Source organism: Opisthocomus hoazin, chromosome 1 (assembly GCF_030867145.1).
Source record: "Opisthocomus hoazin isolate bOpiHoa1 chromosome 1, bOpiHoa1.hap1, whole genome shotgun sequence".
NCBI classification, from domain to species: domain Eukaryota; kingdom Metazoa; phylum Chordata; class Aves; order Opisthocomiformes; family Opisthocomidae; genus Opisthocomus; species Opisthocomus hoazin.
The window spans coordinates 145,492,696-145,518,429 of record NC_134414.1 but is presented as its reverse complement, the minus strand read 5'-3'; the positions used below and the strand labels follow the sequence as shown (position 1 = coordinate 145,518,429).

Genomic DNA, 25,734 nt, shown 5'->3' with positions numbered 1-25,734 from the left:
GTATCATTTAAATACTCATTTTGCAGATGAAATAATTGTAAATATAAATAAAATACTTATAAAAATACCAATAATTATTGTAGCCAATACTAGCTTATTTGCATGCATCTTGCAATTTCTGTGTTTCTGCTTAATTATTGTTGGATCTTCTCTCATCTTTCTGTTTGAGAAAGAGAGGCCATTTTCTTTAAATAAGAACATTCTTAAATATTTCTGAAGTAATAGTAGCATCCCAAAATAAATGTGTAGATAATTGTTAATGCAACTTTCAAGTTACTGAAGTTCAAGTTTTAGACAGGACTGTATGGTAACTGCTTATTGACTTTATATAGCATTTACAAAAAGTCTTCAGCTGTTTCAAATTCAGTGTGGATAAGGATGTATTTTTTTTATTTCTGCCTTGGAAGAAAAGAGGATGTTGGAGAACGTTACTGTTATCGAATGCAGAAGATTGGAGAGCTGTTGAGAAATACAGAATAACAGTGCAGTATTTTGAAAGACAGTGGGCTTGTTGGTCTGTGAAAGGGAAGTTCTTCAGAAGCATTTATCTTCTGTGGGAAGATTTTGTCAGTGCGTTGTTAGAGATTGGTTTTATGCTATACAATATTATAGAATATAATGTAGTATAGAAAAAATTTAGTTTACCATGGACTAATTATTGAGGGTTGCAAAGTTCAGATAGAAATTTATTTTAGGTGACGTTTCTGTTTTTAAGAATTGCATGGTCTCTAAGAATTTGTCTTCCTTTTAGTGTGTTGGAGGTTGAGCCAGAAAAGTCAAACTGAGAGATCTGTCAAACTCCTGTGAGTGCAATATAGCATGCTGACATAGGTGTTGTTTTTTTTGTCATTAGTGTGTAGTTGGTGGGTGCAATGCCAGCTTTGCATCTCAAGGAGGACTTGCCCGTCATGTGCCCACACACTTCAGCCAGCAGAACTCTTCAAAAGTTGCCAGCCAGCCAAAGGCCAAAGAGGAATCTCCATCTAAAGCTGGAATGAATAAAAGAAGAAAGTTAAAGAACAAGAGACGACGATCATTACGTAAGTGTTTCTAGAAGTAGAAGTTCTTGAAAGTTCTGTCTTAGATAGGAAGTTCCCCTTCAGTGTGGTGGTTTCTTTGCAGAAGTGGGTCTGGTAGGGTTGGTGATCTTTAGCATTACAGTGTTGGCATCCCTTGTGATGGGAGAAAAACAGTTCCAGGATCTGTCTGTGTTTCTTTTTAGACTAAAGCATGTATGTGTTCAGTAGAAAAGATCAGTTTTCTGTGAGCAACAGTTTGAGTTTGCAACTTAAAGATGCCTTTCATTTTAGAGTTGCTTTCTAACTATGTAACTGTTGGAAAATGTTCTGTTTTGTGATGATGAAATCTGAAGTTCCATACGGCAGATACAGATTGCAGATTAATATAAATTGGAGATAAATGCATATTATGTAAGCTCTCTTCTGATCACAACATTTTATTAGCTTAATAGGAGTTTTACGCATATGACCAAAGTCTAATTTTGGGCAGATTTGACTTGCTATGTTTTTTTAATCTTTCTCCACTCAGTTGCTGTTTGTTAAGTTTATATGAACCAATGTGCTGAGAAGTGTGATTTTTTTTCATTTAAACTGAGAATTCTTTCCTCTAGCAAGTAATAATCACTTACCCAGTACCTTTTCTAGTCCCTTTTGATCCATTTGTTTGATTCCTGAGTTGTCCTAACATCAGACTAATAAACATGTCAAATTTATTTAGAGATTCTAATGTGCAGAAATGGTTAGGAAAGTCTAGGCAATTGTTAAAAAATTTGTTTTATAATTGCTTTGGATGCAACTCTCCAGTACTGAACTGATTATTTATTATTTTAAAACTGTTACTGTGATAGTTGCATTTTAGAATAGAGACAAGTAAAACCCATTTAGATTTTTTCCTGCTGGTATGTCAACAGCTGAAGAAAAGAATTCCATTAATTTTTACCTGTGGTGTAAAGTCAACCTTACAGTATTGGAGAGAAGCACAAGGTACCTTTTTAGTGAACCGCTGGACCTGTTATACTGTCCACAGAAATGGAGCTCTGTTCATAAGCAGGCAATTATTTCAGTCCTGTCTCCTGGATGGTGGTAGGATTTTAGTGATGGTGTGCCCGAGAACTTATGTTATTTTGCTGGGTCAGAAATGACAGTCTTATTTAACTCTGCTGTGGCAGAACACTTCGCTGTATTGATCTTTCTGTTCCTGTGAAGAAATACAGTTACCAGTTATTCAAATAGTACTGCAACAGTGGATGCACATACTAGTAGTCTTAAGTGATTACTCTGTATCACATGATTGTGATTATTCTTATCTTAATACCTTATCTGTGTTTTAAGCAACTGAAGTCCATGAAGCAGTGGTCATTTTTCTGCCTTGAATGCAAAGAAACCTGTCCTGGAAAGTTACAGTATCACCTAGAATTCTGAAGTTTATTTCCTGTGTCTGTCTTCTACACTGTGTGACAACGATGCAGTTTGATGCTCGAAGAGCCACTGTAACTGTAGCTGTGGTGATTTTTCTTCTTTTGGCTTTTTCTTTTTTTTGGGGGGAGGGAAATGTTTGGGTGTTCTTAAAATATATGTGAACAAATTATATCATTAAACACATCTTGAAAGTGTAAACTTCCAAGAATTCCTCTAATTTTGACACTGATTCAACATTCAAAGAAGGAAGAAAGCTATTTCTGTTCAGAATTTGACTTTCGAAGAGCTTTCCCTTTTACTCTAGCTAATCTATGTACATGGGAAGGTTCAAGAAGGGAAGGCTGATCAGTGAACAGTTATGTGGTCGCTTTGCAGTATCCTTGTAGTTTATCTTAGATGTAATGAAAGAGAGACTTACTTGAAATAGTTGCAGGTTCCTAAAGGATTATCTTGGTTTGTTGACTGTGTTACTAAGACTGGTCACTTCAAAATTTTCACTTTCAGAGATTCCTGAGTTGCGTCTGAGCTTGCTTCTCCATATTGATCTTGTTAGGTGGCTGATTTAATACATCTCTATTCAATTTCCACCCCCCACTCCCCGCCCCCCCCCCCCGTATATGCAGAAGTAGTTTTTCAGGTTGACATTTTATTAGTGATTGATGAATATTATTGACTTAGAAGTTTCAAATCAGAGCTTCATAGATAAAACTTCAATGTTCTAGTCATAATAAGAATTTACTGCAGAATTCTTGAATTAATCTATGGCAAAAAAATATAATTACCAAATATTATGGGAATGTTAAAGACCAGACTGTCGTACTTGAATGGTCTGCTGTCTTGATCGTTGTGCAGGAAGAAAAATGACAGCTGCTTGAGCAATTTTTTGTCGTGTTGCCTCTTGAGACAAATGCGGTGCTGGCTGTAGAGTTTTGCCTAAAGGCAAAACTCATCTCTGAGTTGGGAACTGACTACTGTAATGTATTTCTCCAGAGGGTATGTGACCCAGAAATGTATCCAAAGTTGATGGCATTTTCTGAAAATGCTAAGTATTGGTAGCTTTTCTTTAAAACTTTTGTGTGGATTATTGTTGATTAGGTGAACTTGACAAAGGGCTGATATAATTTTGCTTGTCTTTCTGTTTCTTAGCTTAGTTTTGCTTTTAGTTAAAGAATGAAGTGTTCAAGTTCTTATATCTTGTCTTCACAAGAATTACAGAATAGTTTGGGTTCGAAAGGGACCTTTAAAGGTTATCTAGTACAACCCCCCAAAAAGAATGGAGGAGGGCAAGGGCCCATAACTAAGAAGCCAAAATAACAGCATTAAGTATTTTCAGTCAGAGTATATAAAGCTAGGAACATAGATTTATATTTAGATATTTTAAAAGTGTGCAAAAGGAGAGGTGCTGGAACATATGTACCAGGTTCTTTGCAAGTTCGGTTACGAGAAGTTACGACAAATGGGTGTAAAGCAAGATGCTGTTTGATAGTGTACAGTCTGTTTGAATCACAAGTAATCATTTGACAAAAAATTAGTTTTGCATCACACAATAATTTTTCTCCTGAAAAAATATTGTCAACATGTTCTTTCTACCTCCTCATGGTTTGATTAGACCTGGGCTTTTTTTGCAAGGAGTTGAGTAGCTTATTAAATTTTTATTGGCGATTGATCGAAGCATCCTTGTGTATAAATTCTTAGCAGTTTAAATACAGCAGATTAATAAATTTGGTTCCTCTGTGTTTTATATCTGAAGGTTAACACCCTTCTGAGACATTAATGGATAAATTAAAAAAGGATGCTTTACTGTGGCTTTATATGAGATGAGAACATGATCTTGTAACTTGAACTATGAACAGAATTCTTACTGTTACTTGAATTCTTTCAAAACATCTTGCCATTCTTTTGCATTTCTTTTTTCCTGTCTGTAAACAGTGTGTGTTCTTTTAAGTTTGGAAATTAGTACTTTTATGATGAAAGCATGTTTTAGTATGGACACTTATAGCTGGTTACATGAGTGGTGCTATAGAGACCATCTGATTTGTCCTATAAATTTTGACGTTGCAGAATAATTCGGAATTACAGTCGGTAACTTGCTTTCTCTTCTGGATAGCCTTATACACATTCACTGCTCCATGTAGTTTGCCATTTAGAGGTACAGAGCCAAATATATTGAAAGTGTGTATCTCCAAAATAGGTGATAATATTGCTGTTCTGAAACTACCTCAAATAATTTTGCAGAACCTGAGGTTATATTTGCAATATTGTCACTTGCTTTTCCAATATAAAAAATGATGTGATAGTTATTATCAAGCATGATAATTGAGTTCGCTGGAGAAATGTAAGCAAGATAAGGAAACTTTCTGTTCACAGAGTTTATAGTAAGACTATGTTAGTTACGTAAGACTTGGAATTTCATTTAGTAGGCTACTGGCATGAAGATTTTATTTGACTTAAGTAATTCATGTGTACTTAGAACTTGTATTAAGCAGGAAGGGAGATCCCTTACTCTGAAAATAAATTTGAGGGAATCGATTTAAGATACATGGAAGATACAACATTGACACTTAATAAGGAGTAGATATAACTATTTACATGCCTTTGACAAACTGTATCCTTTCTTCTGCATCTGTTGAATGTTATCTGATGGTAAATCCTGAAGAAATTTGCTGTATGAAACCAAAAGCAAAAATTTGGGGTTGTCTTTTCCATTCCACCCTTCCTCCTTCATATTTATTTATCAAATATTTATACGCTTGCATCACTGACCACCTGCAGCATGAGCTGCGGTTCTGTTGCCACTTAGAGTGAAAAAACATTTCAGTGAGATGATTGCCTAATTGGCGGTATCCAACTGAGATAGACTGAGGACAGAACATAATGTACAGATGAATGCTTAACAACAGTTAGTCCCAGGAGTGTAGGAAATAGTAGCTTTAACTGGAATTTGTAGTTTGTTTTGAAGCAATGGATAGATAATCTTGGTGAAAAGGAATATACAAGTTGATTTAAATGAAGACAACAGAACTTTGACTTGCTGTTTTTGTAGTTTACAGGATGATGTGTAGTTGATAATGTAATGTCAACTCCTATACTTAGTTTCATTGTAGTGTGTTATCTGGAGAATTACTGTTCTCAAATAAGGGTTAAAAAATCTGAATACTTTCATTCATACTTTTATTTACTCCTGCAATTTTACTACTGTATTACATACCATATTTGTAAAAATTTGTGAAGCATTTCTAACAGTATGCAGTTATATATCCCTAGTAGCAGTTATTTTTCAAATAAGGTACTTTTAGTGTAGAATTGATCGACCTTCTTTACACTTCAAATCAGAATTCAATAATTTCTGTATTGTTCAAGAAACACTTACCTATAAAAGTCCTTTTCTAAAAGGGAAAATGTTGTATTAGTGCCTACTGGTTTTTACTTGTAAAATATCAGGTGAATGTTAATTGCACTTGTTATAAATTGAAGTGTAGTGTGTGATGCAGTTGGTGCTTCTTGGCTAGAAAATATTCTTTTTACTAATAATCAAAGAACATGGAATGACAACTTGTACATAGAAAGAAAAATGTCTAGCAGTGTGGAGTTTTCCCCATGACTATTCAGCATTATTACTCCTTGGAGATAAAAAATTTCTTGACAAGCTAGTATTTTCTGTATGTTCATGATAATTCTTAATGAATCCTTTGCTTTGTGTTCCACTGCAGTACCAAGCTGTTTTGTTTTCAGTGCCGTTGTTGATCTCTGTGACATCGTAGTATTTGCTGAATATATCTGTTTTTTTCAGTGATTATAAATTAGAGCAGGTTGTTTTTACTAAAAGTTAAGAATTAAGGTATAATTCTGCTTTTAAGATGTTGGTTGTTTGCACTGTCATGTTTTGAAGTAATTTAATGCTATTCTTTTAAAAAGTCACAGCTAATATTGGAACTGTTGACTCTGCTGTAAGGGTGACTTGGCCATTTAGTTTCCCATAAACGTCACAAACTAACTGAGCTGGATTTGCATTAAATCAGAACTTATACTTACTAAAGAGTTTTGGGGTTAGTTTCTTTGTGCTGAGATTTCTTATTTTTTTTTTTTCCCCAAGAGATTATAACAATGGACATTGCCAGAGGTACTCAGCAAAATTCATGAATTCTTAATTTTGAAGATTAAGAAAGAATAGAATTCACTTGAAACTTAAAAAAAGAATGAGTATAATTCTGTCAAAATAGCTGTTTCATCTACAACAACTGTTTTGACGAGACTTAAATGAATTGTTCCCCTCTTGGAGTAATTTCTTCCTCTCGGTTAAATTAATGCTTGCAATTCTTTGACAGGGTAGTGCTATTGTTGTAATGATAAATGATTTACTAATGACACTTCAGACTTATTTATGTGCTTGAATGTGTTTGAATGCTTTCAATGTGTTGAACACTAAGGATCATTTTTCCTTTTTCGCTAGCAAGACCTCATGACTTCTTTGATGCACAAACACTGGATGCTATAAGACATCGAGCCATCTGCTTTAACCTCTCGGCACATATAGAAAGTTTAGGAAAAGGCCACAGCGTTGTATTTCATAGTACCGTAAGTATATATATTATGCATTCTGTTTGTTTAGCTATGTGTCTGAAAAATCTAATGCTTCAGAAAGATTTCTGTTTTCCTCTAACTGCTGTAGGCATTTAATCAGAAATAAGTAATAGTGGGTATTTCACATTGTTGATTTGTCCATTTCTATTAGTTTATTGACTTTAAAAGTGGTGTTAGTAGTTGTTCTAGCTCACAAATTTAATAGCTTGCAACATTTCCTGCCTGATATTCTTGGGGAACTATCTAACAGCAAGTATGTGTTGCAGAAAAATTTGGTTAAATATTCTAAATAAGAATGCAATTTAGATGGCATTTCCATAGTCTGAAATTGGTGGGGTTTTTTTTTTGGTTTAAAATATATAATCCTGAATAAGTGTATTTGTCCCCCTTTTTTCTTTTTCTTTTAATAAACTTGCTACCAAAATGTCGGTGAATCGCTAGGCGGAGACAAGTACCAGGTGGGGAACTGGCCTTTAGTCCTGTTTCCATAGCCTATTTTGTTAATTTCACTTGTGTTTGGGTAGGATAGACATCAGTATTAATTTAGAAAAGTTCAAAACAGGGGAAAAAAAGTACTGTATTAGGGTATAGGGATCAGAAGTTCAATAAGCTATATAACCTCACATTTTCTTAACCAAATTGGGAGATACGGGCATGTAAAAGGTAGAGATTCAGCTGATGAAAACAATTAAGAGATGGGACAAAAAGAGGGAGGTGTACTTTGTAAATTGGCAGACTAGTGCAAGATGAACTGCAGTCCAAGGAAGGAATGTCGACTGCTGTGTCTTCAGCTATGGCTTAGTTGTAACGCATGATTCCAACTATTGAACTGTCAGTCTCTTTTCATAAATAAAAGATGGTTTTATATGCATGAAACTTATTTTGCCCAGTTGAAGACTGAGGATTGTTATAAATATCTGTGGCTTGTATTAGAAATTTTTCCCAAGTGATTACTCCTGAACTTTTCTGTGCATTGAGCACCAGCTGCAGAGCGAGATTTGCAGGTGGCTTAGCTGTTTCTGTATGTAAATCTCATTCTAGTTTTCTTGGCCAACATGGATTTTACAGTGCTGTGAGAAAAGCAGATTCTCGTCTAATTCACAGCTTGCTTTAATCTGAAAGGTTATCCAGACAGACTACTAGGTTGTGGAAGCTCACCTCTGGCTGGTGGAATAATTCATAAGGAGATGGAATTAGAGGGGGAAATGTGCTCTAAAACTGCTGCGAATTAACTTGGGGGAAGTGATGAAAATCCTTTTAGCTTATCCATGCGTGCATCATTTCAGATGGTAGGGGGCTGATTAGATGTGAAATTGCTTAGACCTCAGTTGTGGGAGAGGTGGTACCAGTGGGAGAACTCTTCTAAGACTTCAGCCCTATGCTGCACTTTGCTACCCGGCTTCAGTGTGCTTGCTACAGTTGTGTGGGTTTGTGCTGGTCATCAGCTATATTGATGAGACAGCCTAAAATCTGCTTTAAAAAGAACAGGTAGAATAGAAGGAGACTTGAGGATGTACGCTGTTATATTGAGCTAATGGTCACCTTGGATGCAAACACATTTTGCATAATTTACAAGCATTAGGACCTTGAATTTTAATGGTGATTGGGTAAATAGTGTAATACGGTTTATGATATCCACCTTCAGATGAAGAAAAAATGTGTAATTATCGGGGCATTAATTTGAAATGTGAAAAATATGAAGATATAATTGATCTGCTGTCTGAAAACTGAGGTAAATGATGTAGGCTTGGGGTTTTTTTGCAGCATAAGCATAATGTCAGCACAATACCGTATTTTCCAGGATGGATGTTCTAGTGAAAAATTATTAATGTGAAGAAATTCTAAGTAGTCACTGTAGATACCTATGAAAAGGCACTCTTTATTTTTTTTATATATATATATTTAAACCCATTCTGTTCTTTATAGATATGGAAAGCTGTAGAATGCAGTCATCAGTAAAGACTTTCTGAAGAAATCTTTTTGCTCTCCAAAGTTCACCTTTGACTTCATTATGAGTTTTTTCTACTTATTTTTTTTTTTATTGGAGTCAAATTCTTGGTACTTTGATTCTCTGAATTTTTCAGATGGAAGAAGTTAAACGTTTCCATTTAACCTAAAGAACAGATATGACACTGATTAAAAAATGCATCTTACAGGTTACCCTGTCCTCCCCACCTCCAGCTTTTTGAAATGGCTAGAATTAATCCTCCAAAATATTTGAATACTCAACTGTTCTTCACTGGTTTTAGCTTTCTTAGATATTTCAGTTCAGCAATCACGTGTATTGATATTGGCTACATGTGTTTTGAAATCTTAAAACTTTGAAACATAGTAAGTGAATGAAAGTAAGATGCATGCCCATTTATAGGGTGAATTTTTTTTCTTTTTCCAGAAGAGGTCAGCAGAACTCCATTTCTGATTTGAGACAGCTTTTGATGCACGTTACCTTCACAGAGATAAATTCAAGTTGAATATACCTCTTGTTTCCAGGACAGTGCGTGAAATTTAGAGAATATAGTAAGAGTTTTTTCATGTAAAGCTGTACTGAGCATGCATCTACTGGCTGAATTATATTTTTAAATTAAAAATTTAAATGGTCTTTAGTCTTTTACAGAAGTATTTTAAGCCTTCAGAGCATCAATACTGCAGACATGCTAGATTTCTTCTGTTTCAAATGTAACTTTTGCAGGCTTGACCATAATATTCTGATCATTAGTGTCAAAATAGCAAATAATTTTTTCAGTTGCTATTTTGAAAAATTTTTGCAGTTTTGCATTTGTCTGCATCACAGCTGTGTTTCTGACTCTAGCCTGCCTAGGATATGCTAAAATTTTCATTGCACTAATAATGATAAAAGGGGATAGTTTTTATACCTTTTATAAAAACTTTAAATTTGACAATTTCAAAATACAGGTAGGAAAAAATAATGGCACCTATAGATGCAACATTTCTGTTGTCTCCTAACAGAAAGCTAACATACTACTTTAATATTAAACAAAAAAAGGCTTGTTGTGTGTATCAAGAGAGGATCTGTTATCTCAGTCGAAACCAAGTAAATTACTCAGATTTTGCATATTGATTGTGTGATAGGGACAAGATAATGATAATGGGGAAAAAGTCTGCAAGTTCACATTGGATACAAGTATATTTCTCTGTGCAAAAGCATCCTAGCTATAACTTTCATAGCTTTCATGTATTATATATGATTAGCTCTTTTGTTATGAATTTTTTTTTATTTACTACTTCTAGAAGTGACTTTCTGCTCCTATTAAATTTTTGTGTGCGTGAAAGCTGGTTCAAGCCCTTAGTTTAGCACTGATTGCTTGAAGACATTACTAGGACTCCAGAATAAGAGAATGATACTTGCAGTGGTATAATTCAGGCAGTACTTGAATTGCCCTAAATTTTGTACCCTGAAATCTCTTTTACAAAGTAGTGTTTCATTTTTCGAGTTTTTACAAACATCTCTTTTTTCAGTGTGGTAATGGTAAGACAGCAGAGTCCTAAATTTTGTACTGCAGTTTCTTGAAAATGAGATTGTTAATGTCAGAGTTTGTACTTCTTTATTTGCTGCTGGAGAATGCAGGCTATAGTGTTGGGTGGTTCTCACAGATCTATGAGGTTCTGGAATCACCATGTCTTATACTGTAAATCCCTGTAGGAGCTGCAGTTACTATTGGTCACGTGATAGAGGGACAGCAACCCCAGCTTTAACTAGGACTTAGATGTGATATGTGTCTGTGACTTCTGTATTTTGTGTGGTTTCCTAGTTCATACTCTGCAAGTTTTAGATAGGATCAAGAACAATTTGTCGAGAATAACTTCTGCCTTCTAACTCAGGTATAGCTAGTTTACTGTGACTGAATGCTAACATTTTAAAATGTTACCCATAAACTTTTCAGTATGCGCCATCCATGATGCTTGCATTACATGAGAGAACATGTGTCCGCTAAAAACTGGAACGTTAATTTGAGAATGAATTGGACTGTACAAGAAAATGTATGATTTTGGAAGGGAAACCGGCGAGAACTAGTTTAATTTGCCCTGTAAAGTGAGCTTTGACTTATTTTCACCTGGTTCCAGGCTCAGGTGCTCCAGTCTACAATGAAGAAACTGAGTTTGCAGAAGCGGTAGCTGGGTTCTGGGCAAAGGGTAAAACTTAAAGATGGAAGGGATTGGAGGAGTGCTTTCTAAGTCTTTATTTAAAAAGTAGTCAGGGTTTTCATCCTTGCTCCAAATTTAGCAAAAGGATGTATTCCGTTGTAGGTATGGCTACATGCAATGTTTTGCATGCCTAAATTAAAGAACCTTATAGTATTCTTTGATACAAGAGTCAGTTAAACTTTGTCTAATTGGCAAATATTACTAAGTAAAGAATTTCTGCTGTCATTTATCTACAGCATTCCACTATGACATCCTATTGCATTTCTTGCAGGGAGCATTCCTTTAATTTATATTGAATTACCTGATATCAAAAGCAGATTTTCTAACTCAGCCTTCCAGTCCCATTTCCAGATGAATTATGAATGTACATTAAATGAGAGATCCTAAAACTAGGGCTAACTTATGGGAACCTCCTTCTTTTGGAAGAACTGTGGATTACTGTGCTTTGTTTATTGCTTCTCTAACCTTAAGCCATTGGATGGCCTTCTCCATACCTCATGATGGTTTAAAACTTTTTAGTGTGAGACTTAAACATTTTTTTTTAGAAACTCAGTATCTCAACATGGTGGTGGGTTGACCCTGGCTGGATGCCAGGTGCCCACTAAAGCCACTCTGTAACTCTCCCCTCCCCCTCAGCTGGAAAGGGGAGAGAAAATACAGCAGAAGGCTTATGGGTTGGGATAAGGACAGCAAGAGATTGCTCACCAGTTACTGTCATGGGCAAAAGAGACTTGACTTGGGGAAGTTCATTTATTGCCAATCCAGAGTAGGATAACGAGAAATAAAAACTAAACCTTATAACGCCTTCCCCCCACCTCTCCCTTCTTCCTGGGCTCAACTGCACTCACAAGTTCTCTGTCTCCTCCTCCCAAAGCAGCACAGGGGGATGGGGAATGGGGATTGCAGTCAGTTCATCACATGTCAGTCTCTGATGCTCCTTCCTCCTCAGGAGGAGGACTCCTCACTCTCTTTCCCTGCTCCAACGTAGGGTCCCACCCACAGGAGAGTCCTTCCCATGGGCTGCAGTTCTTCACAAACTGCTCCAGCATGGGTCACAGAATCACAGAATCACAGAATAGTAGGGGTTGGAAGGGACCTCTGTGGGTCATCTAGTCCAACCCCCCCGCCGAAGCAGGGTCACCTACAGCAGGCTGCACAGGACCTTGTCCAGGCGGGTCTTGAATATCTCCAGAGAAGGAGACTCCACAACCTCCCTGGGCAGCCTGTTCCAGTGCTCCGTCACCCTCAGAGGGAAGAAGTTCCTCCTCATGTTCAGACGGAACTTCCTGTGCCTCAGTTTGTGCCCATTGCCCCTTGTCCTGTCACTGGGCACCACTGAAAAGAGCTTGGCCCCATCCTCCTGACACCCACCCTTCAGATATTTGTAGGCATTTATAAGGTCCCCTCGCAGCCTTCTCTTCTTCAGGCTGAACAAGCCCAGTTCCCTCAACCTCTCCTCGTAGGGGAGATGCTCCAGTCCCCTCACCATCCTTGTAGCCCTCCGCTGGACTCTCTCCAGTAGCTCTTCATCCTTCTTGAACTGGGGAGCCCAGAACTGGACACAGTACTCCAGATGAGGCCTCACCAGGGCAGTGTAGAGGGGAAGGAGAACCTCCCTTGTCCTGCTGGCCACACTCTTTTTGATGCACCCCAGGATCCCATTGGCCTTCTTGGCAGCCAGGGCACACTGCTGGCTCATAGTTAACCTGTCGTCCACCAGGACACCCAGGTCCCTCTCCGCAGAGCTGCTCTCCAGCAGGTCCACCCCAAGCCTGTACTGGTGCATGAGGTTGTTCCTCCCCAGGTGCAGGACCCTGCACTTGCCCTTGTTGAACCTCATCAGGTTCCTCTCTGCCCAGCTCTCCAGCCTATCCAGGTCACGCTGAATGGCAGCACAGCCTTCTGGTGTATCTACCACACCTCCCAGTTTGGTGTCGTCAGCAAACTTGCTGAGGGTACATTCTAACTCTTCATCCAGGTCGTTGATGAAGAAGTTAAACAAGACTGGGCCCAGTACTGACCCCTGAGGGACACCACTTGTCACCAGCCTCCAACTAGACTCAGCGCCGCTGATGACAACCCTCTGAGTTCTGCCATTCAGCCAGTTCTCTATCCACTTCACTGACCACTCATCCAGCCCACACTTCCTCAGCTTCCCCAGGAGGATATCATGGGAGACTGTGTCGAAAGCCTTGCTGAAGTCAAGGTAGATAACATCCACAGCTCTCCCTTCGTCTACCCAGCCAGTCATGTCATCGTAGAAAGCTATCAGATTGGTCAGGCATGATTTCCCCTTGGTGAATGCATGCTGACTACTCCTGATAACCTTCTTTTCTTCCACTTGCTTCATGATGGCCTCCAGGATAAGCTGCTCCATCACCTTTCCCGGGATGGAGGTGAGGCTGACCGGCCTGTAGTTCCCTGGGTCCTCCTTCTTGCCCTTTTTGAAGATTGGAGTGACATTGGCCTTTCTCCAGTCCTCGGGCACCTCTCCTGTCTTCCAGGACCTCTCAAAGATGATGGAGAGTGGCTCAGCAATGACATCCGCCAGCTCCCTCAGCACTCGTGGGTGCATTCCATCGGGGCCCATGGATTTGTGGACATCCAGATCGCTTAAGCGATCCCTCACACAGTCCTCCTCGACCAAGGGAAAGTCGTCCTCTCTGTAGGCTTCCTCTCTTACCTCCGGGGCCTGGGATTCCTGAGGGCCAGTCTTAGCACTGAAGACTGAAGCAAAGAAGGCATTCATTAGCTCTGCCTTCTCCGCATCCTCCGTCACCAGGACACCCGCCTCATTCAGCAGCGGCCCCACATTGTCCCTAGCCTTCCTTTTGCTGCTGATGTAGTTGAAGAAGCCCTTCTTGTTGTTTTTGACATCCCTTGCCAGCTTCAATTCCAGGTGAGCCTTGGCCTTCCTCGTCGCATCCCTGCGTGCTCTCACTACGTTTCTGTACTCTTCCCAAGTGGCCTGTCCCTCTTTCCACATGCCATGCACCTTTCTCTTCTGCCTGATCTCCGCTAGAAGCTCCTTGTTTAACCATTCAGGTCTCCTTCCTCCTTTGCTAAATTTCTTTCTCAGGGGGATGCATTGCTCCTGTGCATGGAAGAAGTGTTGTTTAAAAAGCGACCAGCACTCATGGACCCCCCTGCCTTCGAGAGCCCTGGCCCACGGGATTCCTCCCAGTAGCTCCTTGAAGAGGCCAAAGTCAGCCCTCCTGAGGTCCAGGGTTTTGATCCTGCTTATCGCCCTGCTTCCTCCACGCAGGATCCTGAACTCGACCATTTCATGGTCACTGCAGCCGAGTCTACCTCCAACCTTCACGTCCTCCACCAGTCCCTCCTTGTTTGTTAACACAAGGTCCAGCAGCGCGCCTTTCCTTGTTGGTTCCTCCACCACTTGCATCAGAAAGTTATCATTGATGCTCTGTAGGAACCTCCTGGATTGCACCTGCCTAGCTGTATGGTCTTCCCAGCTGATGTCAGGGTGGTTGAAGTCCCCCATGGGGTGCAGTCCTTCAGAAACAGACTGCTTCAGCATGGGTTCCCTGCGGGCTCACAAGCCCTGCCAGCAAACCTGCTCCAGCGTGGGCTCCTCTCTCCCCATGGGTCCACAGGTCTTGCCAGAAGCCTGCTGCAGCATGGGCCTCCCACAGCGTCACAGCCTCCTTCGGGCACATCCACCTGCTCCGGCGTGGGGTTTCTTCCATGGGCTGCAGGTGGATATCTGCTGCACTGTGAACCTCCATGGGCTGCAGTGGGACAGCCTGCCTCACCATGGTCTTCATCACAGGCTGCAGGGGAATCTCTGCTCCGGCACCTGGAGCACCTCTTCCCTCTTCTTCACTGACCTTGGTGTCTGCAGAGTTGTTGCTCTCACATATTCTCACTCCTCTCTCCAGCTGCAGTTGCGCAGGTTTTTTTCCCCCCTTCTTCAATACGTTGACACAGAGGCACTACCACTGTCGCTGATGGGCTCGACCTTGGCCAGCGGTGGGTCCGTCTTGGAGCTGGCTGGCATTGGCTCTGTCATTCGTGGGGGAAGCTTCTCGTGGATTCTCACAGAAGCCGCCCTGTAGCCCCCCTGCTACCAAAACCTTGCTGCACAAACCCAATATTCCAGTTCTCATCTAGAAGCAGACTGATACCTTCAGATATTTCCAATATATCTGTTTTAATGATCTGGCTGTTAAATGGAATGACACTTCTCTCTGCATAATTTTTTAGAGGATCACTGCATAGATGTAAAAATAGAACTTAAAACAAATTTGTGAATTCCTTGAAACATCATGGCTGAATTTAATTTAGCATGATAGTCAGTTGTGGGAAATTGCTTTGGTTGATGCAGATTATGGACTTCAGTGTTCAAGTTCTGTATGCTACATGTTAGTTTAGCCTTTTTCACAAAGGTGACTTGCCACCCTTCTGTATTTCTGTGCTTTAAAGGTATTCTAGTAAATTTTTGAGTTCATATGCAGCCATTGCAGATGCTGTAGAATCTTTCAAAGATTTGATAAGCAGTTTGTGTGCAGAGGTGCAGAAGGTGGGAAAATTGGTGTTTGAAGCAAATAGGAAAATGTGCATGAAGTATTGTGATGTGTAGTAAAGGAGAAGCTGAGGGTAAATCAGTAGAAAAGGAAGCAAATGGCTCTCCTCTGTTTTTCTGGATACTCTAAGTTTTGGGGATGCCTTTTGAATGCTGATGTTAAAGAATGTATTTGTACCTGAATGAACAGATCTGTATTTTATACTTTCACTGTGTGTATTTGTAACTTTGTCTTGGCTAAAGGTAGGAGTCTAGTTTCAGGGACCTGCACCTTAAAACTGTTTTCTCTGTGAGAGTATCTTATGTTCTGGTCTGCTGTAAGCTAGAATGAGAAACTATGAGAAAGGAGTTCTCACCTCTTGTCTGGGACCTTACCGGTGGAGTACGTATGTTCTTCTTTATCAGTTGTTGAGAGGTCTCTGACATGTCAATTGATTTGTCATTCATGTAACAATAGTAGCAAGTGTATTCTCTACAGTGTTAAGGAACCCCATTGTGTATGCATTAAACAGTCTCTGTAAGCCTGTGAGTTCTTCCAAGTAGCCTTTGCCATTGCCTCATTCAGTTCTTGGTTTGAGTATCAAAAAGGAACGAGTCAGGGTCACCTAGGAAGTTATACATACAATGTGTCCAGATGTCCAGCCTTTCAGTACCTGAAGGGGACCTATAGGAAGGATGGGGAAAATCTTTTTAGCAAGGACTAGAAGAAATTTTTTACAATGAGGATGGTGAAACACTGGCACAGGTTGCCCAGAGAGATGGGAGATGCCCCATCCCTGGAAACTTTCAAGGCCAGGTTGGATGGAGCTCTGAGCAGCCTGGTCTGGTTGAAGATGTCCCTGCTCACTGCAGGGCGGTTGGGCTACATGACCCCTAAAGGTCCCTTCCAACCCAAGGCATTCTATGATTCTACATCAAAGCATTTGTGAGGGAATGTTTTGTTCTTATGCCATGCTATAATTAAAATATAAGCTGCATGAGTTTCTCTCATCTTCTATAGACGTCTTGTGGAATGACATGAACATATTTATAGAGGAATGTATGTTCTTCAGAGCTTTTGGAGTAGCTACTTAAAAATTTGAACTATTTTAAAAGAAAGTAGAGTACTTATAGGATGACTTTTTTTCTTTTCTTCAGGGACTACTCAGTAGACAAATGGTAAAGGAAAATACTAAACCTTGCCAAGAATGGCTTGAGTAGTTATGTACATTCTACCTATGTATAGAATTAATAGAACTTGAAAAGAGTAAAACAGTTTGCCTTTAATGAATGTCCAGTTGAACATGAACAACAACAGTTTTTGAGGAAAAAAAATCTGCAGATTTTATTTTAATGATGATTTATGTAATTGTCAGGTAATAGCTAAAAGAAAAGAAGATTCTGGAAAAATAAAACTCTTGCTTCATTGGACACCAGAGGACATGTGAGTATATTGTTAGTGATATGTTATAGAATTTAAATGGGGAAGGAGTTACAGTGGGATAAATAAAATGTCACTAAATTACATTATGCCTTTGAATATTTAAATTGAAATTCACGTTTTAAAAAATGCTTTTTAAGTAGTAATTTAGAAGTTTAAAAAATAATAAGCAATGCTTTAATTGATTTTTACTTTAGCTTTCAGGTCTTTAGACTCTGATACCAGTTCAGGTAAATTTGAAGCTGGTTTTGATGCATTTCGCCACTGTGGGTATTAGTAACAAGGCCCTCTGTTGTATGGGGAGTTCAGGTTGATTTTGCCAGCCATATACATAAGGAAGTTTATCCCTGGGACAACTTTGTTTTACCCACTGATTCATCATGATCCTAAAATACAGTTAGGTACTGAAAAATGTACCATCATCATTGTATCAGTAGAACTACAAGAATCTTTGCCTAGGTGCCACAATTTAACAGTATAATAACCACACATGGCCCCCTTAGATTCTCGCAGTGAAGCCTGGAATAGTGTTCCAGCATGCCTGGTTGCTTTTTTCTCTTGGTTTTTCAAAGTTCCGCATTGTTCCAAATGAGTAACCTCGTGTGTAATGCAGGACGAAGGTGCTGCCCTTGGGTAGCGTTGGGGCATATGAAGTAGTAAGTGTACTTAAGAAGTAATTTATCTACTTTGGAGTAGCTGAGATCTCAGATCTTTCTTCTGACACAGTAAAGAATTTATATGTATATATTTTGATCTTAATTATGGAAAAGTAGATTAAATGTTTGGTTTCCATTATGCTGTAGGAAAGCAGTAGGCAGAGTAATTTTAGGGGAGGCAGTAGCTGTATATTCCATGTTTTCCACAAGTTTCAAGGTGATTAACTCCATTTCCTTTTAAAGGTAAGAATAATTATAATAGAATTTATTTCTTGGATCCATACTCCTGCATACCGATTCCTGCATCCATAGTCCTGCATACAGATCAATTTGCTGGTATATTTAATTCACATTAAGATGGAAGTTACTGAGACACTTAGTTCACACTGAGATGAGTAGCTGCATAATTAGGTAGGACATGATGTTTTAGAGGCCCTTTCCTAAAAGGAACTTCAATTTTACCAGGAAGATATCTCTAAATTGGTAGAATTCATTAGGTAAGCATATCTTAGTTTCATAAGTAGTATCTAAGTAGTCATAGTTCATGCAATTAACTCTTAGAACAAGGAGATCTTTTGGATTCAGTGCTGCGTTTAAGTAATTGAGTGCGATGGTGATGCAAAGCCCTAGCATAACAGACATTTACCTTTACTTTGAAGTGGTTTAAATTACTCAGTTTTGTAGTGTCCCAAATTAGTCATGCGTTGTGGTAGTGTGAACTTGGCAGTGTGAATCTATTATAATTTATTTGCAGGGGGCTAGGATTGCTGACAAGTTATCTGTGGCAATGTTTGGCATTTTGGTGCAATTTTAAAGTGTCTGTAGCTTTTGCTGATCATTGCAGCACCTGTAGACTGCAAGTTTCAATTTAACTTGGGAGAGAACAACTAAAATATTCTAGTAAAAAGTATAGTTTAGCTTCCTTTTGGGACAGCAGGTGATACTATATGTAACAGCATTCTGAAATTATTCTTGCTAAAATACTACAGATAAAGACAATTAATTGCATTTTAGGATGTAAAGCATTAAAAAAGCATCTAACACTGGGAACATGAAAAGCAAATAAAAAAAATCAGAGTACTTTTTTTCTAATAGACGAATGACTTTTTGCTCATGCAGATAAATACAATATTAAAATCTCTGCATTGGAGAAGATGGGTTACTCAGTAGTGTTAAGACATCCTGAACGAAATGTAGATTTGGTTGGTCAGGTCAAAGGAATGAAGTGTTTTATACTGATATTTCTTGTATCTTTGTTGGGTTAGGTAGACGGTATATTTCCTGCACTGAATGATGTAGTTGTGAATTATGGAGTATTCAGTAGTTTCAATTGAATCTTGGTTGTTACAGTGAAGAACAGCGAATGCAAAGTGTCATGGCTCATGTCATCCGTCTGTCTTACACAGTGAATGTAATCACATGTTGAAAATCACTTCCTGTTGTGCTAAGCTGTTCATCAGCCTTTCAGATGGAGTTAGTAATAATGTTTTAACTTTTTCTACTCATGAGTCATCTTGAGAAACTGTTAAACGGCTCCAGGTTATCTGTACATTAAGTATTTATTTTCAGGAAAAGTAAATACTAGTCTTTAGCCTACTTCCTATACAAGAGGGAAATAACTTTTAAAATTTTATTTTAGAGCAGGAATCTATTCTTTGCGCCAGTATTTCTTAGCTTACCAAGTTGTTGTCTTTATATTTCAAATAGTGTTTGTGTGTGAAAAGTTTTCTTTTTTGTGGTTAGTATTCTTTTGCATCTTCAGCATATAGCTTCTACTAAAAATGTCTTCCAAATGTTGCTTGTTACAAAAAAAAAATTAGGCTTTTTTTTTTTATAAAAAAAGTCTTACAATGTTTTTTCACCTTTCATGATCCATATTAAACCTTAATAGATATGTGGATTGCCTTCTAGGTGGTTCATTCCACCACCGACCCCTCCACCCCCCCCCCCCCCCCCCCCTTTTTCTTTTTTTTCCGCCTTCGTCTGGAAAGAGGAAAGTATCATTGGAGAAACTCCTTTGCCTATTGGGGAAGAAGTGCTCTGTTTAATTTCTTTTTTTTTTGGATGGCCGCCCCAAAAAATTGAATTTGAGTTATAGCTAACTTTCAAAGCTGAAAAATAGAGATTCAGTTTAATAATTTGCAAATGTCTGTAAAATTGTCTGTACCTTTTGTTGGAGAAAGAACTATTTCATTTAGATAGTCTTACATGTTGGGTTTCTCAATTTGAGACTTATTTCAAAACGTTAAAATTCTTAGTTACAAACTTAAAGTTTTTTCCCCAACCTGAAATTAATTTTCGGCTTCTAGGTTATGTTTTTGTTTTTTTTAAAAAGGACTTTGTGGGCTGAAAATAATCTCAGGAGGTTGGTTTTTTTTGGTGGGGTTGTTTTATTACTTTTTTTTTTTTACAGTAGTGGAAGCAAAATGGATCACTTGTTTTTTGCGCACAGCCTTAGTCAATGCTAACTTTTGGAAGGAGGCAGAAAAGCAGGTTTTCAGTAAGATACTGACGACCTCTGCAGCCCAGTACCTCTCTTAACAATGTGTTACCTGAAAACCTCATCAGGGCCTTGAAAACCCAATGTGCTTTCAGTAAAAGAAGCAATAATGCAATAAGCCACTGTAAAGTAGGCATACTTGGTTTCAAAAAATTGAAGTACAAAACGTAGATCGATCATGTATGTTATCTCTTCCCCAAATTTCACTGCAAATGACACCGAAGCAGCAGTTCCCTTTTACGTGTTAAGACCAAGTTTTATTCCATCTCGCAATGAGAACTGTTACATAGCCAGAGTATTTTGTGGTGATTGCCTGGATTTCCTCAGAAGATAATCAAACGATTAACTTGAGCAAAGTTTGGAGCATTTTGACATCGAAAGCTTTGAACTTGGAGCAAGCAAATTAGTGTAATTCAAAGCTCAGTGCCTGCCGTATATTCTGACCTTTACTTACTTTTTTTTGACAGCATCAAAGAATTTTATGCCCAGTAAAATTAAGTGTTTTCAAAGATCTGGGTTTTTTCCTGCTACCCATTTTCACATTAGATTGTTAAAATGGCGAATGTAGTGCATTATCATTGTATGTTTAGTTTATTATTCTTCTGGAATAATCTAAATTCTGTTTAGTATTTTTTTCACACTGAGAACTTGAATAACTTTGAAATGTGATGTGTAAAGATTAGCTGTCTTTTCCTCACTCCAGTGAAGATGCCTTTTAACAAGTGAAATGTGAAGATTACTTTAAAAAACTTCATATGTACTAGTTTACCACGTAATTTTATGGTAAGAAAAAGATTGATCTTTTTTGAATATTTTTATTTTATTTATTTATTCATAGTCTGCCTGATGTGTGGGTAAATGAAAGTGAGCGACATCAGTTAAAAACTAAAGTAGTTCATTTATCAAAACTACCAAAAGATACTGCCTTGCTTCTGGACCCAAACATATACAGGTAATGTCCTAATTTTGAAATTTTCCTTACTTAGAGATAGTCTTAAGCCTCACTTAACTTTTTGACGTTGGAAAATCAGGATTGCTAATGCATTATACATCAGACTAGGGAGCCTCCATCCTGTCAGCGTCCAAGAGTTAAGTTCTGAGGTCTTAACTTGTTTCAGAATTACTTAACTTCTTGAACTGAACTCTAGTTACAGAGAAACGGGGAATGTGTGTATTTACCAAGTGTATTTTACTTTTTTGTGCTTGGTGTACAGAAATTCTAGTAAAGGAGGTACATACAGTGGAATCCTGAAAGATCACTTCTGTTAAGATCACATACTGGTTTGTATACCAATTTTTTTAAAGTCCAAATTTATCTTTACATATTTTATATTCAATTGTAATACATGCAGTATTACCTTGAAATCTGTACTTGTATACAAGTACTGTTATTTTTTAATACAAGATTCTTTAGAGGGGGATGGAAGGGGACAGCACATGTTAGTTGTCTTTAAGGTGCATTCACATTTGTGTTTTTAGGACTTCAGATTGGCTTCTGATCCATTTTGTTTCTAATAATTTCCTGATTTCCCCCCCCAACCCCCCTTATTAGTGTGCTCACATAATTGTCAGTACCCACGGTTCTGTGTGTGTACAGTTTTTAAAGGTAATCTGAAATGCTTGATTCACTTTTTAAAGTTTTTGAACGTCCAAAAATACGTATTTAAAATTATATTAAAAATTTATGAAAGTGGGTTGGGGAAAAAAAGGGTCTTTCTACCATAACAGAAGTTCAGTGTTCCTGTGTTTCTTCCTTAACACCCAGTGACCTAGTGTCTAAAGGAGTAACTAGGACACTAATCTGAGGTCTTGATATGCGATAAGCCTTTCAGTTCACCTTTACTATTGGGTGTATTTTACTAATCAAATTAATAAAAACTTGAATTACAATATGAAAATAAATAATCATACTATATTTGTTATTTTTGTAAATTTAAGTATTTAAAATACTTTAGTATTTGAATTACTGATGTTAACAGTAAATCATAAAAATATTACAAGGAAATTGGATTGTGTGTTTTAAAAACTGTTTAACACAATGACTCTTTTATAATCTAATTTAGGTGTTAATCATCTTTATATTGATTACCTTGCAAAGCTTGATAGGTTAGTTTGATTTGAAAAGGAAAAAATTAACCTTTTAAAATAAAAATGTAATGATCTTTGGGGATTAAGTCCTTAGAGAAAAATTACAACCCTTTTTCTCTCTCCCAAATAAAATGAAGATCCCCTCACATAATGTTGTATTAGATTTTTGGCAGTATATATCAGTGTGTGATTAAAAAGTCTTGAGACCAGCTGTGAGAGATCAAAAAATAAAGATGAAGACCAAAGTGTTGCAAGGGAAAAAAGGGGTTAAGGGAATTCAGTGACAGCTATTAATATCACCCTAGGATGATGACTCCAATAGAAAGTTTGAAATAATTATCTGATATTTATGCTACTATGGTATCATCTAAAATGACTTTCAGTCTTAATCAAGTAGATTTTACATAGTCATGGTTTGATAGTATGCTCTGGCTCGTTCAAAGTTACATCTCATGGTCTTTACATAAAGCTGTACTGTCTTCTTTTACAGAACAATGCCCCAGAAGAGGTTGAAGAGGTAAAAACCAAGCAAGTGGGGACACCTGCAGTCTTAGTCACTGACAATGGATTTAGAAATAAAGTTGCACATTAGTCAAATCCCATCCTTTTTTTTTTTTCTAGATAAGTATTTATGCTTAGTGTAAACATTCTGTGAATGAAGTTGATGCTTCTGTGGAATATATTAATATATTACTGTATATCCACATTTTCATGGAATGGTACAGTGGGAGACTGAGCAAACACTCTTCTGGCAACTTAGTGGAACAACTAAAAGGCTTTGCATGCTTGCTTCTTTAAGCTGCTTTTTTCTTAGTGAATACAGTGGTTTATATTTGATGAAAAGAAAAAGTGACCATCACCATTTACTCACAATTTCCAGGAGAACTGTTAACAAGCTGTTAGGCTTCTTGTCAGTGTTAACTTAAATAAAACACGTGCCAGAAAATATAACAGCTACCAAGGATTATCCTGTTGCCTTCTGAGTATGGTGGATAGTAATCATTCGTCATTTGTAATCTTGTGTTCTTTTGCAGATCCCTAAAAGATGTTGGATTATAATGTTTAAACAAATGTTGATGGAATGCTTGTCTTTTCCAGTCAACTATGAATACATATAGTACGGTTTAAAGGTGTTGAGAGTGTTGCAGTATGTCTGACCCCCTTTTCAGGAGTAGTATAGTATGTTAATGAGATCTGCTTTTGTGTGACCTGTATCAATGGATGGTTTTTGAAAAACCTCTACTTAAGCAGTTAGTGTTCTTGGTGTTCTGTTTTACTTTTTTGACCCCTTAGGATCCCCGTTCACTTATAAAGTATACTGTTTTTTATTTGGCCTAATGTTTTCTAGATGTAAAGAAAATGGTATTTTTAAAAAAAAAATAATCTAGAAATTCAATCCTTTATGCACCAAAGTTGGCTTTGAAAAGGAAAGTAAAATCATTTTCTTGCTTAATAAGCAAGAAGCCATGGATTTTTTTAACTGACAAATAGAGATGTGTCTAACCTGTTAGTCTTTGTATGGAGACAAAAATGTTGCATATAGATATTAGGACATTGCTTGTAAATATTTCAGCAGATTTGTAATATATTTTTATATTATGAAATGTACTGTAGATGTTTTTCTAGAGGCATGAAAGTTAAAATGTATATATTACGGTAGAAATAATATTGAAGGATATTGTAATTCACTAGTGCTGCCAGAAGAATTGTTTAAAAAAAAGCACCTTCCTTAACAATAAAAAAACCTTCTTATACATACCTAAGGGACTATATACTACTGTTAATATCTGTTGTAAGAACAAAAATACATTGAACATCCTTCCCAGAAATCTTAGAGGGATGAATAGTACCCATAATTAATTCATGGCACTCCTTTCTAATAGTGAACATGAAATTAGTTTTTTCCTTACTATTGGAAGGAACTAATGTGTAAAATTTGTATGGATATATGCAGTCAAACTGCAGAGTTAGTCCTCCTTATTAGGGAGGAATTTACTACAGTGAAACTAATAACCAGCAGTTTTTACACTAAATTTTTATTAAATAGAATAAAACTTAGTAACCCTTTGGTTGCAGAAGTGAGCATAGCCTAATATAGTACAAATGCATTCTGCATTGGTACTGACACGAGAGTCTTGCTAAGCTCCAGTGGGTTAAAAATGTTACTTATATACACACACAAAAGAAGAATCTTATCAAACGAAATGAAGTGCAGATTAAAAGCACCACTAATATAAGATGTTCTGGAATGGTTGTTTAATAAGGGTATTATTCATAAAATCTGTAGTGATGTGACTTTATTTTTGAAAAAAATGCAGTGTTTTGATTTATTTTTTTGCTTGAGCACTTCACCTACTGCTTTTTCTGTACCTATAAAGTAATCTGTAATCTTTGTTTCTTTTTTTGAATTTGTTATAAAATTGCCAAATAGAAGTGTTTCAGATATAGTTTGTATTTGTATTTTTTTAATTTTATTGCTTCATGAGTTTCTTGTAAGTCATTTATAATTGACAGATGATTGTAGACCTTGCCTGAGTATTTTTTCTAATAAAACAAAGCAAACAAACCTCACTAGCTTCAAAATTGTAAGATTTCAATGACGTTTTCAAAGATTATATGTTACAATCTCTTTATCTCCTCTGTAAGTGGTAACACGCATACCTTTACAAAATGGGGAATTAATGGATTCAAGTCATGTGTTGTTCATGTGTGACTTTCTCTTCTTGGGTTTGGGAAGAGTATTGTCTGATCTTCTCATGGTACAGCTTCTGCCTTGGTAGAAAAATACTAGTTTAAATTCAAAACATCTGTGAACAAATGGATACATTAGAATTAATTAAACTTTCCATAGTAGTCAAAAGGTAAGTGGACTTTTGGCTGTTTTTTACCTTGGTGTTATCAAAATGTATTGCTAGAACTACTTATGCTTGGAAGTTGTTTGTATTCTACAAATTATGTAATTATTTGGTGGTGTTTGATGTTTCAGGTGACAGTGCTGTGTCTCTAAAGCTCTGCTTCAGTTTTTGTGTGTCCCTCCAGATGAATTTCAGTTTTGTTAGAGTACCAGAGACGTGGAACTGGCACAGCATGCTGGGAGGCATTGATCACTTTGTTCTGAAAAAAAAAAAAAATCTTACTGCTCTTAGTTATGCTTGAAAAGTGTTAATGAAATAGTTGACCTCTCCCCTTCTGAGTAGTTTCATGTGCTTTCGTTTGGGATGTAACATACAGGAGTTTACTTCTGTCTTTCTCAAGAACATTTTTTTAGAATAGCTTTTCCAAATATCTACAAATGCATTCTCTCCTCACCGGAGTGTTTATTTTCTTTGTAGATAAGTGTCACC

The 25,734-nt window shown here is 37.4% G+C and overlaps 1 protein-coding gene across 4 annotated transcripts in view; it reads left to right on the top strand.

Moving 5' to 3' along the window:
- AEBP2 (AE binding protein 2) overlaps nucleotides 1–24,920 on the top strand; it is a 55,092-nt gene extending 30,172 nt beyond the window's left edge. The window contains exons 4-9 of one of the 4 annotated variants that reach the window (XM_075440198.1): nucleotides 854–1,040; nucleotides 6,889–7,013; nucleotides 17,082–17,149; nucleotides 21,141–21,254; nucleotides 21,517–21,583; nucleotides 22,881–24,920. In XM_075440198.1, the coding sequence (XP_075296313.1) occupies nucleotides 854–1,040; nucleotides 6,889–7,013; nucleotides 17,082–17,149; nucleotides 21,141–21,254; nucleotides 21,517–21,571 (549 nt within the window). In that variant the 3' untranslated portion in view covers nucleotides 21,572–21,583; nucleotides 22,881–24,920. The remainder of the gene's footprint in view (nucleotides 1–853; nucleotides 1,041–6,888; nucleotides 7,014–17,081; nucleotides 17,150–21,140; nucleotides 21,255–21,516; nucleotides 21,584–22,880) is intronic. The other 3 variants (XM_075440217.1, XM_075440207.1, XM_075440228.1) reach the window with 3 other exon arrangements.
- The last annotated feature ends 814 nt before the right edge of the window (nucleotides 24,921–25,734 follow it).